The 17,127-nt window shown below is 42.9% G+C and overlaps 1 protein-coding gene across 5 annotated transcripts; it reads left to right on the top strand.

The window, feature by feature from the left end:
• The first annotated feature begins 6,044 nt into the window (after nt 1–6,044).
• On the top strand, nt 6,045–16,319 carry CCNJ (cyclin J). Of its 5 annotated transcripts, none has more exons than XR_012646225.1 (6): nt 6,045–6,646; nt 9,287–9,497; nt 10,814–11,113; nt 11,201–11,360; nt 11,596–11,780; nt 13,343–13,477. XR_012646225.1 is itself a non-coding variant. In XM_074999572.1 (6 exons), the coding sequence occupies exons 2-6, from the start codon at nt 6,578–6,580 to the stop codon at nt 13,752–13,754; spliced, it is 1,152 nt and encodes a 383-aa protein (XP_074855673.1). In that variant the 5' UTR covers nt 6,156–6,225; nt 6,508–6,577; the 3' UTR covers nt 13,755–16,319. The 5 variants fall into 5 exon arrangements, 3 of the variants coding, with proteins under 3 accessions (XP_074855674.1, XP_074855672.1, XP_074855673.1); XR_012646224.1 differs by having other exon boundaries at nt 11,552–11,780; XM_074999572.1 differs by lacking the exon at nt 11,596–11,780 and having other exon boundaries at nt 6,156–6,225; nt 6,508–6,646; nt 13,343–16,319.
• Nucleotides 16,320–17,127: the final 808 nt, after the last annotated feature.

The raw sequence follows: 17,127 nt of genomic DNA, 5'->3' as shown, positions 1-17,127 counted from the left end.
TTTCTTTAGAGACAACAGTCTTTCACTATTTTAAAGAGTAAGGCTGGTGCAAACCTTAAAGAGAAATTCAATAGTTTTGGAGATATGTGCCCATCAAGCAATGTATAAAAACTTGATAAAAAGGTTATTAGAAAATTGAAAAAACTTCTTTTTCAAAGTCCTGTAATCTAAAACCTTTAATGCAATTATTCTAGAAGTCCTCTGAAATGTATTTATCTGTGCAGAGACTATGCACAGGCAGAACATTTACGGCAGAAAAGAGGTTTGAGATTTTCCCAGAAATGTAGAGATAAAACATTTTAAAAACTCGTCTTTATGGCAGAAACTCTCTTAGGACCCCACTCTGCAAACACTTATGAACGTGGATACATTTTATGAAGTAAATGGAACTACTTATGTGCATAAAGTTACTTGTGTATAAGTGCTTGCAGGATCAGGCCTTTACAGGCTTAGCTAAAGAGTCATCACATTGGTGATGTAAAAAACACCCAAATCATGTTTCGTTTTAAAGGAGTAAATCATGTATCCTAGAATACTCAAGTAGCTGACTGAGGAGATATTTGAGTCATTAGTGATTATCTTTGAAAAGTCAAGGAAAACCAGAGCAAAGGGCAAATAATATTGTGCCCATTTATAAAAAGGAAAATAAGGAAAACCCAGAGAATTACAGACAAGACAGCTTCACTTCTGTACCTGGAAAGACAGTGGAGCTAACTAAGCCATCAGTTTGCAAACATCTGGAAGAAAATAAGGTGACAAGTAACAGTCAGCATGGATTTTTCAAGAACAAATCTTGTCACACAAAGCTGACAGCTTTCTGTGACAGGGAAATAAATAGGGATGTGAATACCCATTAAAACAGTCAACCAGCTAAAAGGTTAAAATTTTACTGTTTAACTGGCTAAATGTTGGCTGGCTGGTGCAGAGCAGCCAGGGCTGTAGTCCCGCTGTCTTTGTGGGGCAGGGGTCCTGCCTGCCAGGTGTGATGGTTGCTGGTCCAGGTTGTCGCATTGCAGTCCTCCCAGCTGGCCTGCTGTGGGCTGGGTGCTGCTCCAGGCTGGTTGCAGTGGCTGGCTGGGCTGCCACAGGTGGGGGCTGCTCGAGGTTGGGCTGACAAAGGCAGAGGGTAGTACAGGACAGCTCACTGTAGGCAGGGTCCACTGGTTGGCCCTCCATGCCTAGCCATCCATCGGGCTTTGAACCAGTCTAGTTAGCCAGTTACCTGGTAAGGATTGCGGTAACTATTTGGCTGAAATTTGGGAGAACCCCACAGGTCCCAGGGTGACCTTACCTACTAGCGGGAGATCTGGTGCGGAGACAACAAGGGTAGGGCCTGCCCTCTCACACTCAGCCACAGTGGCAGGAAGGAGAGGGACACAATCCCAGCCTTCTCTGCAGCTCCGGCTCCCAGCTGTGTCACTGGTTGGGAATGGGTACAGGCTCTGGGAGTTTGGTTGATGGAGAGGATCTAAAGATGATCTGTGTAACCTGTTACAACCCTTTTAACAAGTCTTGCAAATATGGAGAAAGCAGAAAATGTGGTGTATGACTTCAGTAAAGCTTTTGATCAAGGGGGATGCAGGATCTGGGACAAGATAGATATAGGTAGGTAGATAAATACGTGGTTCTTTGCACCTAACTGAATGGCCACCCCTGTTCTATATTCTGCAACACAGTTTTGCAGACTATGCATTTTCCTGCTTACATAAAGTTCTTACTATAAATTGGCTTTGCATACAGACAGTGTTTATTAATATTATCTAACCCGTACGTGTCTGCTAGAAACAACACTGGAGATTGAAGAATTTGGAGGCGATTCTAGTTTGAAAGTGAATTACTTTGCATCGAAACTTAGCCACTACTATTATATTGAAAGACCTTGCCTCCTTCTTTATATTTAAATAGACACCTAATTCTGTGTGCTACTTACTACAGGAAAGAGTATTCCATCCATAGCTGGTTAAAGTGAATTATGGTATCTACCTTTCAGTAACACTTTAATCAAGACTTGAAAAAAAAATAACTACATTCATCAGAGGGGTAGCTGTGTTAGTCTATATCTGCAAAAACAATGAGAAGTCCTGTGGCACCTTATAGACTGACAGATTTTTTTTTTGTTGAGCACAAGCTTTCACAGGAAAAGACCTACTTCATTAGATGCATGTCATGGTTGAAGATAACTCTGATTCAAAATAAATCAGCACCCTTCGATTTGCTTTTCTGATTTGAACTCTCTGTGTACAAAAAAAAAAACAAACACTTTTGTGCAATATCTGTATAACAAAAATAACTATGTTTATATGGAATAAGTTAAAGTTATAACATCTTATTTAGAACAACAGAGTTGGGAGAATTTTTACTTCCTAATACTTGCAAAAGCAAATATAATTGATAAAACAGTACATATTAGTTAAGACAAAATATTGGTTGGATTGAGGTCTTTCTTTAGCCTGCACAATAGATTCAGATTGTGCAAAAACACAAATTTCCATTTTATAAAATACAGTTTTAGCCTATATAATTGCAGTGAAAAACTTCTAAACATAATCAGATACAGCATGATCTTTCATTTCTGAAATGTCATAATAAATTAGATCATCAGTCAAACCCAGAATCTGTTTCCAAAAGTGGCTAATAACGGTATGTTTTAGAGGAAGGTACATGAAACCCCACATAATCCATAGAACAAAGTTCTTTACTAATCCCAAGGATTAGTAGGTGTCTCATGCCCTGAACCACGGAAGTTTCACCCAGCATCTAATCTTTTTGTAACCCTCCACGCGTATTTTGTGGGAACGAGTTCCACATGGGAACTATGACAATGTCTTTTTATGCATTTCACTAAACATTCAGGTTACGTCAACACAGCATTCCTCTCGTGAGAGAGGAATGCATGTGAGGGAACCTGACACTGCAAATGAAGCACTGATTTACAAATCTTGTGCTTAATTTGCATAATCTCATGTGATCATGCTATCAGGAGAGATTTCGGCAGGAAAAAAACATCCGTGTAGATGGGGTTCTGTTGGCAAAAACTTCCTTTGTCGACAGAACACTTATACCTCATTTTATTCCCAGGGATAAGAGTTTGTCAATTAAGAGGGTTTTCGCTGACAGAACTCTGTCTACATGTCTGCTGTTTTTCTGCCAAAATCTCTCCCGACAGCATGATCATGTGAGATTATCCAAATGAAACAACTTCATAAATCAGAACTTCATTTGCAATGTCAGGTTCCCACATTTGCATTCCCCACTCGCCAGAGAAACACGGTGTAGACATAGTTGTTTTGAGACTAACCACTACCGAATCACAAGAATGTCTTCAACAAGTGAGGTTTTTACAAAGAATACATATTTTATTTGATTTCATTTCCTGTTGTTGAGCCTTTAGACTTCAAGTTTCCCATCTTGGCTCCATAGCCATGAAGGCCAGAAACTTTTAAGATTTCCACCTAACAGACCTGCAGGAGCAAGGGCCTGAAGTCAAACATCAAATATTGAGCAATGTGCAATAAAATCAGGTAGGAAATGTATCTCCACTTAATATCATTGAGTTCTCTCTTGCTCTAGTGCTATCCAAAATAAACAGTAAGGGAAGTAAACAGAGACGTGAAAAGAAAATACATTATAACAGTCCAAGTTAGAGACTGAAAAATCATGGAAGACCAAAGTAAAGATCAAATGCAAGGTAACACCATCCTCCCCAGTTATAGACTAATATATTCTTAGAACTCCTCTGCTTATTGAGAATTCAGAATAAAATGAAGGTTTAAAGAATACCTGGATCATAAGACTCTTTAGCAAAAGTGAGGTTCACATGCAGAGGCTTCTCTAAGTCATCCCCATCGCTTCTGCCTTGGTCTGTACAGTAGGCCCCTGATTTGTGCGGACTCCACTAATGCATTTTTCATATTAACATAATTTACGTCCGGAGGGACCCTCCCTCCATGCACCCTGACTCGCTGCTTACTCCCATGGGACCTACCCACCAGCTATGTGCTGCCGGCCAGCTCAGGGGCTCCATAGGAGGCAGCTTCCACCTTGTGGCTGCCAAGGGCTGCAATTATCGGGGGCGGAGATGGGCAGGCGTGGCAGGCAGGGCACATGGCCAAATGCTGTGGAGTGGGCTTGCAGCCCTCCTCCTCCAGCTGGTGGCTCTGGCTCCCCAGTGGGCAGGCACCATGAGCTGGGCCACCTCATGCTCCAACCACCAGCCATGCTAAGCAGCCAGGCATCCTTGCTGTTCCCCAGCTGCCCAGCCCCCCATTTCCCTGCACAGCCTTTAATGGCTCAGAGCCTGCGGCAGCCTGCAAAAACATAGCAGCCCCAGTGCCACACGTGGTGAGAGCCCGGGGATTGCTCCCAGCTGGGGAAAGGATGGAGTGGCCATGTGTGTGAGCCCGGGGTGCATGAGTGGTACCAAGACCACCTCCTCCTTTTATGTCTCCTGGAGCTGGGACTCGCGTGACAGGATGGGCTGGGGTTATAGAATGCTGTGCCCCAGCCACCTCCCAGAGCCCCATTGCTGCTGGGGATTCCCCTGGCCCCTGTGGCTCCCTTGGGGTGGGGCTGGTGGCTCCCACCCCCACCTCAAGTTGCACGAAATTCAAATTACGCTTGGTTCCCCAGGGAAGTAACTTTTGCACAACTTGGGGGTTTACTGTAATCTCAATCACCATCTGTTGTCTAAGTCTTCTCTGATCAGACACCAGGAGAGCCAAGGGCCTATACCCTTGGGTCTGACGAAAAAAGACAAAGATAAGTGATTTTAGCATAGTCCCCATCCTCCTCCAAAGTGTCTCCCAACCTGTTCCAGTGGTTCTTGTAAGAGCCCTCCTCTAGAACGAACCAATGTATAGTATCTCCTTCTGCATCTTCTTTACATTTTCTGGTACAAAAGCTTACAAATGCATAAAGGGTAGCAGCTATCCTCACTTGCATGGTTTACAATTAACACATAATTGTTACTTCTATATACACGCAGCTGTGTGTGACACAACAAAAGTGTAAGTCTCTCCTTATTCATGCTTTCGGCATATAAGTAATTTTGTAGATTTCAGTTGTAAGGCTTAATTTATATATGGCTTGAACCAAATGAGAGAACATTAGGTTTCCAGTGAAATATTACAGTACAGACAAGATTTAATCAAAAACATGTTTTAAAAAGACTTTGACTTTCAGAGTTTCTGAAGCTTTTCCCAGCCAACACAGAATTGCTCCAGTTTTAAAAACAGCTAGGAGTCCTAAAGCATTTTAGAGACTAACAGATTAGCTCATCAGCTTTCATAGATAAAACCCACAGAAGTTTCTGCCCTAATAAATCCGACTGTCCGCAAGGTGCTACAGGAATCCTTATTGTCCCTGATAACAGATCAACGCAGCTGGTGAAGCTTCACACAAAACAAGCAGTCCTGTAGCACCTTAAAGACTAACAATTTTATTTGTTAGGTAATGAGCTTTTGTGGGCAGACCCACTTCATCAGATGAATGAATGAATGAAAGTGATGAAGTGGGTCTGACCCACGAAAGCTCATTACCTAACAAAGAAAACGGTTAGTCTTTCAGTTGAGGGGCCACAGGACGGCTTGTTCTACCCTTCCGAAACTTTTCTCCAGGTTCAAAGTAAAGGGTCCCCGCTGAAACCTCCTCTCTCGCAGCACCGCACGCGCCGAGATCTGTTTGCCGATTACTCTCAGGCCACGATGCAAACCACGCGCGCCTGCCGCGTTCCCCCTTCCCCGGGCCACCCTTTGGCCATCACGCCCAGCCCCGCGCGTGTCTCTGCACCACGCTCCCCACTGCCGGGGGGCTCGCGCGGCGCGCCGGGAGACGCCGCCAGCCCCGAGGCGGCCGGGAACGGGAACGGGAAAGGGAAGGAAAAGGCAGAGCGGGAGCCTCCCATGGTTCTCCTCTTCCCACGCCCCCTCGTCCCCGGCGGGGCTGGGGCTGGGCGGCTACGGCAGCTCCACGGGCCCAAGGCTCCCGGCGTGTGGCGGCGGAGGGCAGAGCGTGTGCACCCATGAACGACGGGCTGTGATTGGCGCTCTAGGGCCGGACCCCGTTGTAAAACGAAAGTAGATTGGCAGAAGCCCAACGGCATGTGCCTGCCGCCTGGCTTTGTATACACACTTGCCTGCTTCGCCCCTTAACAATGGGCGCGGGGAGCGGCTCGGCCCGCGGCGGAGCTGAGATGCCCCCAGCGCTGTGAGCCGAGCCGGGGGTTGGGTAAGTGGCGGCTGCGCGCCCGGCCCTTTGTTGGTTCGGGCTGCGGGCGGGACCCCCCGCCGCGCCGGGAGACACGGCTGCTCCCGCCGTGCCCGCCCCTCCCCGCCCCACGTAGCCAGGTTGCTCCCTCGCAGCCCCCGGGGGTCCTTGTGCGCAGCTCCCCGGCCGGCCCTGAGCGTGCGGGGCGCGGCACGGGGAAGGCGGAGGAGGGGCGGGGGGCGAGACCGCAGCTGGGCTCCGCCGCTGAAGCGAGGGGGCGCCGCGTCCCCCTCTTTTGCGCAGGCTTCGGCTGGTGCCTTTCGTCGTGCGCCGCGGTGACTCTCCGCCGTGCCGTGCAGTGCCGCGCCGTCCCATGGAGCTGGAGGGGCAGTGGTGGAAAGGACAGCTGGCTGCCGACATCCACCAAGCGCTCCGCTACAAGGTACCGTGGCCGAGGGTCTCCCGGGCCTTTGCCGCGCGGCTAGAGAGCCGGGCCCCCTGCTGGGCTGCGCTGGCCTCGTCCCTTCCTGGGGGCAGGAGAGAGAATGGGCTCAGACAGGCCCCCGGAAGGACTGCGAGGGGGGTAGGTGCCTGGACCGCCCGGAGGACAAGGCGACTGCGTCGTCCTTTTGTCTTAGTCCTTTACAACTCTTCGGGGATTTAGCCACGAGGATCCTTCGGCTGGGCGTGTGAAATCCGCGTGCACTGAAATCTTACAACCAGCTTCTCCCTCAGCCAGACGGGCCAGGAGCTCCTCCGCGGGGCCTGGGGAGGACGATTAACTAACTGGGGTTTTGCGAGGTGCTTTGAGTGTCTCTGGGGGCAGGTCTGCGTGCGGCCTGTGTTCCCACTGTCGGTGAAGTTAAAGCAACTTGACACTTCAACTGCAACATTTGCTTGCACTGCGTTTAGCCCTCCGAGTAGGTAAAACAACAAGTCCTGTGGCACCTTGTAGACTAACAGATATTTTGGAGCATACGCTTCTGTGGGCAAACACCTGCTTGGTCAGATGCATGAGTGAATGCCCACTCATGCATCTGGTTCTCTGTGCTTTAAATATTGAATCTGTTCTGGTGTGGCTAGGGTCTGAAGAAGTGGGTCTGTCCCACGAAAGTTCACCTAACAAATTATTTTGTTAGTCTTTAAAGTGCTACTTGACTGCTTTTTTTGTTTTGATAGTGTATAGACTAACACGGCTCCCTCTCTATTACTATCCAAAATATCTGTTAGTCTATGATATGCCACAGGACTTCTCGTTGGTTTTGAAGATACAGACTAACTCGGCTGCCTCTCAAGTACATAAAGGCATTAATTAGCATGTGACAATGGAGCTGGTTGGCTCCTTGCAGACAAGGAGGGAGGAGGAGTTGTTAAATGCCTGTTGGAGGGGAGGCTGGTGGTACAGCTCTTAGTCGAAAATTCCCCACCTTGTTTAGAATGCTGGATTCTACTTTTCTGCTATTCTCCCTGGTAGCAGATAGGAGGGAAAAAACCAGTTACTTCGAGAGCTGTTAATACCTCAGGGCTGAAGTTGGTTGGAAGACTGTTTAAAATAGTCATCATTTCCCGATCTGCTATATAAAAGACAGAAGATATGCTAGGTTAAAGTCAAAACAAACAAAGTCATGTAGCACTTTAAAGACTAACAAAACAGAAGCTCATCACCTAATAAATTATTTTGTTAGTCTTTAAAGTGCTACCTGACTGCTTGCTTGTTCTGATAGAATACAGGCTAATAGGGCTCTCTGTCTGTTACTATGCAACATCTTAGGGTAAAGTCAGTTTAACTGAAAACTGCTTGGAAAAAAGACTTGGCTCCTGCGCATGTGATACAACTGAACTGCTGAAATATCTAATGCCTCTTAAGGGTATACTATCCTGGACCCAAGGGACCAGGTTTCACCTTTCTCTGCCCTTTGGTCATGGTGCATTTGGTTATTTATTTTTGAAGTATTAAGAGAACCGAGTTTAAACTGTGTTAAATGGTGTAAAAGAGGGCTGTGTAAGTGGCTGTAATAAAAATAAATGTTAAGGTAGGCTTGTTTTGAAACCTCTCAGGTGGGAGCTGACTCATGTCAGTGTTTGCTGATATTACTTCTTGATAATGATAAGGCTCACCTTATCCCCAACAGTTGTAAATAGGTTAACAATGATTAAACCTACTAAAAATGTGTCTGAGCAGTTTTGGTGACTGTATTATCTTTCCTGATGGCCTGATCACTTACCAGATGCACATTACTGGGTCCACATACCAGAAACACCTCGTGCAATAGGTTCTAATTACAAAGAAAAGGAAATCATTCCTGACAACTTCAGTAATCTTATTATTTGAAACTGTTAAAGGGGTGGTTATTTTCTAAGATAATCATATGATTTTTAAAATTAGCATTTTACCTTGTGCTTGGGAGGTGCTGGAGGTCAGACTAAGTGATCATGATAGATCCATAGACTTTCAGGCAACAAAGGACTATAAACTTCTTTTGTTATTGCAGCTCTACCTGGTGTCACAGAACCAGTAAATGTTATTACAATAAACATTACAATCCAAAACAGTACTATAGCTGGATTCCAATGTGTACTACTTTCCCCTGCCCATTTGGGATAATGGGGATCAGCTGTGCAGTTTTGGCTGCAGTTGCCTGGAATTCTGCTTTCCAGAGTAGAGAACACCTTGCTAGTAGTTAAGGCTCTTGCCTTTGGAACATTCTGCCTTTGAGTTATTTTTACATATAATGTCAGGCTATGCCACAAGGGCTTTTCTTAGTTTGGCAGTCATTAGTCTTGACTGAATATTATTTGGGCTTGTTTATTTTGTAAGTTTTGGGCCAAGTAAGCTTTATAAGCATGGCCTTTATTTTAAATAATTATTTTTAGAATTATAGTCCTTGTATAGGTATCCCAAGATAATAAATAGGCATCTACAGCAAGAGAACTGTTCCACTTTGTGAAAGTACATGTCAGAATGATGACTGTGCCTCCTATAAACTGCTTTGAAAATTCCTTTTTGTACTATCGTAGCCAATTCTCCCATGTATTTGCATTAAAATGGTTGTATAAAACTAATATGGGGCTCTCGATCTAGGAGCTGAAACTGCCCTCCTACAAAGGCCAGTCTCCCCAGTTAAATCTGAGAAGATATTTTGCAGACCTGATTGCCATTGTGAGCAATCGCTTCAGACTCTGTCCTGCTGCACGACATCTTGCTGTCTATCTACTGGACCTCTTCATGGACCGCTATGATATATCCATTCAACAGCTGCATGTGGTTGCTCTTTCCTGTTTACTTTTAGCAAGTAAGTATTAGTAACTTAACTGACTTCAATTGTTGTACAAACTAAAAAAGTCATCTTGATGATTAGATTAGAAAGCAAATATTGTTCAATTAGAAAGCAGGTTTTGTCCACTATGTGGACCTCTCTTAAACTGCTTACTTCAACTGCTGTTGGTTTTTGGTGAAGGGGAGGAAGAACACTAAAGGCTACAGTCACAGATCATGTTTATCACAGATTGACTGAAGTTTTTTAAAATAAAACTTTTGGGAGGAAAATGAGCCTTTTTTTTTTTTTTTAAAGGCACTCACCTTCCAGCTCCATGTTGCCAAATTATACCTGGAAAAGTAAGAGAGTCTCGTCTGTTGTAGACACTGAAAAATTAACTATCACTTTGGATTTATACAATCATGTCAGAACTAAAATAAGAACAAAATAGTTGCAGTAAATGGGTGTCTTCCACAACTGGGAGAACCAAGGGCATTAATTCAGTGGACTGAGTTCCACTGCCATTGAAGAGTCCTCATTTACATAAAAAAAAAAAAACAAAAAACCAAAACATGCTTTCAACAGAAGTTGACATTAAGAAAGGAGGAAGATGTGGTGACACTTGGGTAGCAAAATGGGCCGTACTGTTTGTAGGTGTTGTAGAAACACAACAAAAAGATGGTCCCTGTCCCAGGGACTTAAAATTAGGTATAGATAAATTTAACAGAACAGACAGTTTTGGACATCTATATAAATGACTATGCATTTCCAGATACGCATTACTGAAACTCACTTGATTTAGACAGAAAAGCTTAATTTTCACTTAGTTCATTTATTAACTTAAACATATCCATGAACATTGAAAGCCTTTATACTGATTCTTTACCCTGCACTAAGAACAGGAGAAGACTTTTTTAAAAGCTAAAATCTGAGAGTGGACTCTTGCATTAATTTTTTCTAAGGCCAATCTCAGTGGAATTCCAGCAATTAGGGCAGAACAAGAAGAAATTACAGTCAGGGTAAATCATACCATCGTCAATATTCTGACTCTGCAACTGTCTCTTGTCTGTGTGAGAGGAGCAATAAAGAAACAACAAGAAGTGTGACTGCTGTAACATCCTGTAAGTTGCAGAAGGACTGTCAGCTGAAGCTTAACCCTTTACCTTGACAATATGTTTCTTCTCTCCTCAACAGAACCTTCCCTTTGAACTTTGCATGCAGGAGACCATTTGACACGGCAAAAAATTGTATAGCACGTCAAATGTTAAAGATTATAGCAAATGCCCTTTGGTGTATGTCATACTCATGTTTCTAATTTTTTATATTTTTCTTCCTCTCCCCTTTGTGCCAAGGTAAATTTGAAGAAAAGGAAGACAGTGTCCCTAAGCTTGAACAATTGAACAGCTTGGGTTGTATGACTAACATGAATCTCGTATTAACAAAACAGAATTTGCTACACATGGAGCTGCTGTTGCTAGAAACATTTCAGTGGAACTTGTGCCTCCCAACTGCTGCTCACTTCATTGACTATTACCTTTCAATTGCTGTCCATGAGACAGATCTCCATGATGGCTGGCCAATGGTTTCATTAGAGAAGACCAAGTTATACATGGCAAAATATGCTGATTATTTTCTGGAAGTATCGCTGCAAGGTGTGTTGCATGGTTTAGTTAATGCAACCTTATTTCATAAATAACACGTGTGTCTAACTCAGCTAAACAATTTTTGTGTCTGTGCAGATCACGCATTTTTAAATTATGCTCCTTCGTTAGTGGCTACTGCCTGTGTGGCGTCTTCAAGGATTATCCTACGCCTCTCTCCAACATGGCCAACTCGACTGCATCGTCTTACTGCATACTCCTGGGACTTCCTGGTTCCATGTATTGAACGACTGTTAATGTAAGTTTATGTTGGCTTCTCGTTTGTGAAGGCTTTGTTTCTGTAAAAGTATGATATATTTACAGGACACTTACAGTAAAAACGTTCATAAAAAAGTGTTAATATTGAGCTTGTGTAGCATCTGTGTCAGAAGTATTGAGGTACTATACACTATTTATTAAAGCAACCTGAAAGCCCTCTTTGCTTTTCAGAAAAACCTCACCTGATCTAACTCCTTGATCCCTCTTCCTCCTAGCAAATAAAATACTCAGACAAAAGAACAACAGAACAAAAAAAGACCTGCTGCCTGATCTGAACGTCACCAAGCTTGGGCTGCAGCAGGCAGCCCAGTAGCAAGTTCCAAAGATTGGAGTTCAGGGGAAGGACTTTGAGTGCCCTCGGGGTTCTGTAGCAGTTCTGAGCTGTCCCAAATGAACACGAGTAAGCAGATTCGTTAAACTGGCTCCCAATCTAAAGTTGTGTGCAAATGATAGAACTGAATATGTATCCAGTGAGCTGTACTGAGCACATGGCAGGTGTACTTAAACACCAGAGGCTTCGAGCTTTCTGAGTAGAGGATGCTGCCAAAGGAGCATGTTAGAAATGTTTGGCTAGTTAGGGAGGGGTCCACACTGCAGCCCAATGTTACCTATGTTGAAGTTGTGCTAAGGGATCCAATATGACCACAAAACTGAACCATACAAAAAGGGGTGAAGGTACATCCCCAGTTCATCACTTCTTTTCTTCTAGATGAATCCCTAGGCCACCAACATCATTCCCTTTTGTTGGCATTTGCTTCCATGCACATCCAAACTTTGGTTAGCACATAACGGACAGAAAAATTTGAACCCAGACTCCTAGGCTATGGCTACACTAGTGAGTTTTGCCAACGAAAACAGTGGAATGAACACACACACACACACACACACACACACACACACACACACACACACACACACACACACACACACACACACACACACACACACACACACACACACACACACACACACACACACACACACACACACACACACACACACACATTGTGTTGACAAAAGTTGGCACTTCCAACAACAACCTTCTGCCTCGCCCAGATGAGGAAGAACGCCTTTTGTCAATGGGTCAGTCAACAGAAAAGCTCTGTGGACATTCTGGGGGGCTTTCTCTCAACTGACAGCACATCCAGAACAACGGGCTGCTCTGTCTGCTGTGCTTCTGGGTGTCTGTTTTGTCGAGATTGGCTGGGCAGTTCAGCCACTCTGTCGACAGAGCAGAGTGCTCTTCTGATTGGCCACACACAAAAGCCACATTCTGTCAACAGTTTTGTTGGGAAATTTCTTCCAACATTGACTTCTGTGGACAGATGACTGTAGTGTTACCGTAGCCCAAGAGAAACTGTCCTCTCCAGGATGGTGATGCTCCTTGACCCATAACTATCTCCCTTAGTGGCCTTGAGGAATTACAGTATCAAACCTTGTGACAGAACAAGGATACCAAGAATGCCATTGGGGTGGGAAAGTAAGTATTGAGTACTTCTCTGGAAGGCTGAAGCGCTACTACTGCCAAGTCACTCCAGCAAGGCACCACAAGTTGGTGATTCTCAGAGGCTGAAATGGTCACTGTACAATCATTCATGCTAGAAGATTTAGCCACCAAAAAAGTCACCTTCTGATTGTCATACACTAGTATGTCACTGCAATGTTGTACTAGCAAACACTATTGTACTGACATCTTTATAGCTAAAGAGGTGAATTATATTAATTCTTAAATGCAAATGCTTCTGTTAACATTGTAGCCTTTTAAGAAGTTCTTATTCCCTAACCTTTAAAAATATTTTAAACTTCCTCATGGGTCTCTTTAAGGAATATAAATTGCTTCTTAAATATCCTTTTAAATATAATATTCAGTTTTTAAAAGCTGTGACAACTTTGTAGTTAGGATATTCTTAAACCTATATATAAGGTAGACTAAAATGGTCTTATTTTCTATTTGAATTCTAGTGCACATGATAATGATGTAAAAGAAGCAAATAAGCAAAAAGGACAACATGCCCAGCCTGCACAGCATAACGTGTTTCCCACCCAAACCCCAACTCCACAGCAGGCTCATGTTCAGCAACGCGTGTCACCGTATCTCCAAGGGCACCAAGCTCCACTACAATATCACCATCAAACCTCGCAACAGCAAAACAGTCAGCAGTTGGTGTCAACTAGTCACCCATCCTCTTATCCACTGCAGGCTTGCCCTGCTGGCTTCCAATCTAGCATTCAGGCTCGGGGCCACATCCAGACTGGTGCTAGTATGTCACTAGCAGTTCCAATAGAAGTAAAGCCATGTATAAGTGTATCCTATAACCGGAGTTACCAGCTGAACGGACGGTATCCTTGTATTACTCCCTGCTTTGAGAGGTGATAAATACATATTTAGATACCCTCGTTTTTGTCAAACCTCAAATAAGTTTGAAGGCAACACTTTCCAGAAAGAAAATAGCTGGATTGGTTTCCAAGCAACGAAATATGGTAGCTCAAGTTCAAAATCTGCAGACAATGGACATGTAGTGCAGTTTCTAAGAGGAATATGTGCGTGGCAGTTATATGCTAATCCTTTTGACACTCCAGTGCACTGTGCTCTTAACAGCCACCGTTGAAAAATAGGTCAAGAGGAAAATGGTTGTGGCATATCTTAATGAAGGAGAAATACAGTATTAGTTTGAAGAGGCCATACTTCCATACAGGACTGAATAAGATTTACATTCAGTAAATTGAAATTTAGGAATCCATTGGGCAATGGTTCCCAGGAAAACTGAGCCACATAGAAAGAAACAAACTTTCATTGACTAAATCAGTAACACTGTTACTTTGTCATTTTTTTGCTCATGCTCCTACAATTGTAAAATATATGTCCAATTTAAGGCACTTGAGTTAACTGACTTCTTTTATTTGTTTTTAAATCGTGTGCCTCACAGGACAGGCGTTGCATTTTTTGTTTTTGTTTCTGATGTTCAGAGTAACGTTTTCTCACTATCTCAGGGAATTATCTATTCAAAATGACTCTGCTGCTTGTGACACTTAACTGGGTGTAATCCCGGGTGGTATTTCATTCAGGACATCTACAGTGCAGAGTACCAAAGGGATTTGTATGTGTATAAAGTGTTTACTATCTTCCTACCCTACTCCCTGCTACCTGACACTGTGTTAGCAAATGATTGCTGAGGAGTGGTGCTCTAAGTTTAAGCTGAATTAATATTGTACTCATATAGTAGTGGTTGTGATTTTTTTATTAACACAGCCAATACAAAAATCCTCTAGTTTTTCAGTCTATAAATTCTCTATATGGAAAAGACACTAACTGCTTAAAAAAATCCAGTATTTTGTATGTCAAATGCTGTGTAGAAACAAGTTCTCAGGTAATAGTGGGGCAGCTCATTCTTCTCCTTTACAGAAGATCCACATTGAAGAGCAACACCAGCATTCTCTTTGCTAAAACAATAACACATTACTAGGTCATAGGCGTGATGCTTAGTGCAGCTCAGGTGTCTATGCAGTATCATCTGCAAATCAGATGGCTTGAGTAGAAAGTTCTACTTCTCCAGCCGGAGAGGATGAAAGTGGTATTGAGGATAATATGGTAATTGAGAAGTTACTTGTTTACAAAATCAGGCAATTGATTCTCTCCCTGAGCTGGCATGGGAGAGGGAATTGATGGAGAGAGCCTTACTGGTTAAACTGTATGTAGGCTGGGTTTTTTTTTGTTTTTGTTTAACTTCTAATGGCAGCACTTAAAAGCATGGCTAAATGGCAGACATGATGCCAGACCTTATATTACTATACGATCTGTAGAAGCTCACACACTCTGTATGTTGCAGAGAATATTGGGAGTGGGGAAGAAAGTGTATGACATCCATATTAATATGGAAGATTAACATGAGAGGGGGCCATCCCAAAATATTCAGTAGTTGAGAAAGATACTTCTGATTTGTGCTGATAACTCTCCGTGGGTCGAACTCTGTGTTGCAAGAAGGCATCCTGTATTATGGAGGAGAAGAAATCCTCCATAGCTGTTCTGAATTATCATTTTTTATGGGCGGGGGGTGGAGTGAAGGGTTGGGAGACTGTGTAAGGGTGAATTGAACTTCTAATTCATGCTAGAGAATAACCCTCTAGGTGAGCACAATAGCAACTCTTTTACTTCCCTAAAGAGTCACCTTTCTTTTTTCTCCTCATCCCCCCTGCCCCCCACCAAATTACTACATTTTGTCAGGTTAGGTCATGGAAGTCTCCTACCTCCTAAAATGCCTGAGTTGTTTTTCATTGAAGCTTGGAGAGATAGGGACTAGATCCAAAAGGGAAAACTGTCTTCCATCTTCAGATTTCAGTTTATTGCAATGCTATGTCCAAGTTTTCAGTGCTCTAACTACCTCATTTATATGAATGTACAGTTTTCTGACAGACCATGACTTGAAATAACAGCAGATGCCTGTAGCAGATTTGTCTGTAAAAATGCAGATTGGCTAAATGTCATCTTTAATTATGATAGAGCAGTATAGATTCTTTTGAGATATTAGTAAATCTATCTTAAGTATTTTACATAAAATTAGGTAATTAACACTGGAATTATAGGGGTGATGATTCAGTTAATACTGCAAGGTCTGCGTATAGTAAGGTATTTTGATTGTATTTTAAGACGCTAGGCTTAACTAAAAGAATCCACTACATGGTTTTTTTTGTTTTAATTTATTGTTTAGTTTGATACTGTAATGTCAGAGACAACAAAAATAGAGAGGAGCATGCACTGTGAACAATGTGTGTTATTTAAAAAGGGACTTTACCAGTGTCCATTAAATACACTACAAGTTCTTACTGAGAAGCAGAATGTGCATTTTATGGCAATTAAAAATGTTCATAAATGCAAAACAGCAACAATGGAATCTGGATAAGTGCTATGCACTTGAATTTTTTAAAAAATAAAACTAGTTTTAAGTAAATCTGTCTCGTGCGTTTGTGTTTTAACTTTGAAATGCCTGCATTTACAGGTGTGGTAGGAATGAAGTTACACAGCTCTTGAACTTGAGGGTTCTCTTTGCCACCCTCAGGCAGAACTTGCTGTATTCCTATATCTATTTATAACAACACAACAGGAAGGAAATTGTGCAGGGAGGGTTCAAAAAAAGTCAGCTGTATGAGCTAGAATATTGTATACTTCAGCAATACTTTATCCAGGGTACAACTGCATCTGAGAAAAGTGCAAAAGGCTCTGAAATAGCTTATGAGCAATAAATTTTTTTTAAGAAGTTTTACTGGTAACTTGTGAACACAGTAGAACTGTATGATAAGGGTCAGAACTAGAAGAGGAAGGGTGGAAGCTTTCAATGCCTAGGACACTGAGAAACGTTGGGATCCTTAACTGTAGTTAGTCTTGCTGCCCAAGCTTATAGCAAGTGATGCATAGATGCTGAAACATTTTTCCATGTTTGAAGTTTCTTGTTGCTATAACAGAAAATCTCATTCTCAAAAAATAGGTTGAAGATGACCTATTTAAAATAAGACCATGTTGTTTGCTGAGCTCCAAACACTAAGCCAATCTAGCAGAATCTGAGTCTCTCAGGTCCCAGTACTGGCCAAGCTCCATTCTACTTCAGTGTTCTTTTTTGGTGAGACTAACTACAGTTGTAAATAACTTTACTTACATGAACAGTCTTGAGTCCAATAGGAGTACTCATCTGATTAAAGTTACACGCAAGCATAAGTGCTTGCAAGAAGAGCCTTTTGATTTTTATAGCTGGAAA

This window comes from Carettochelys insculpta, chromosome 7 (assembly GCF_033958435.1).
Source record: "Carettochelys insculpta isolate YL-2023 chromosome 7, ASM3395843v1, whole genome shotgun sequence".
Lineage (NCBI taxonomy): Eukaryota > Metazoa > Chordata > Testudines > Carettochelyidae > Carettochelys > Carettochelys insculpta.
Note: the sequence above shows the minus strand (reverse complement) of the source record. Positions and strands in the feature narration are given on the sequence as shown.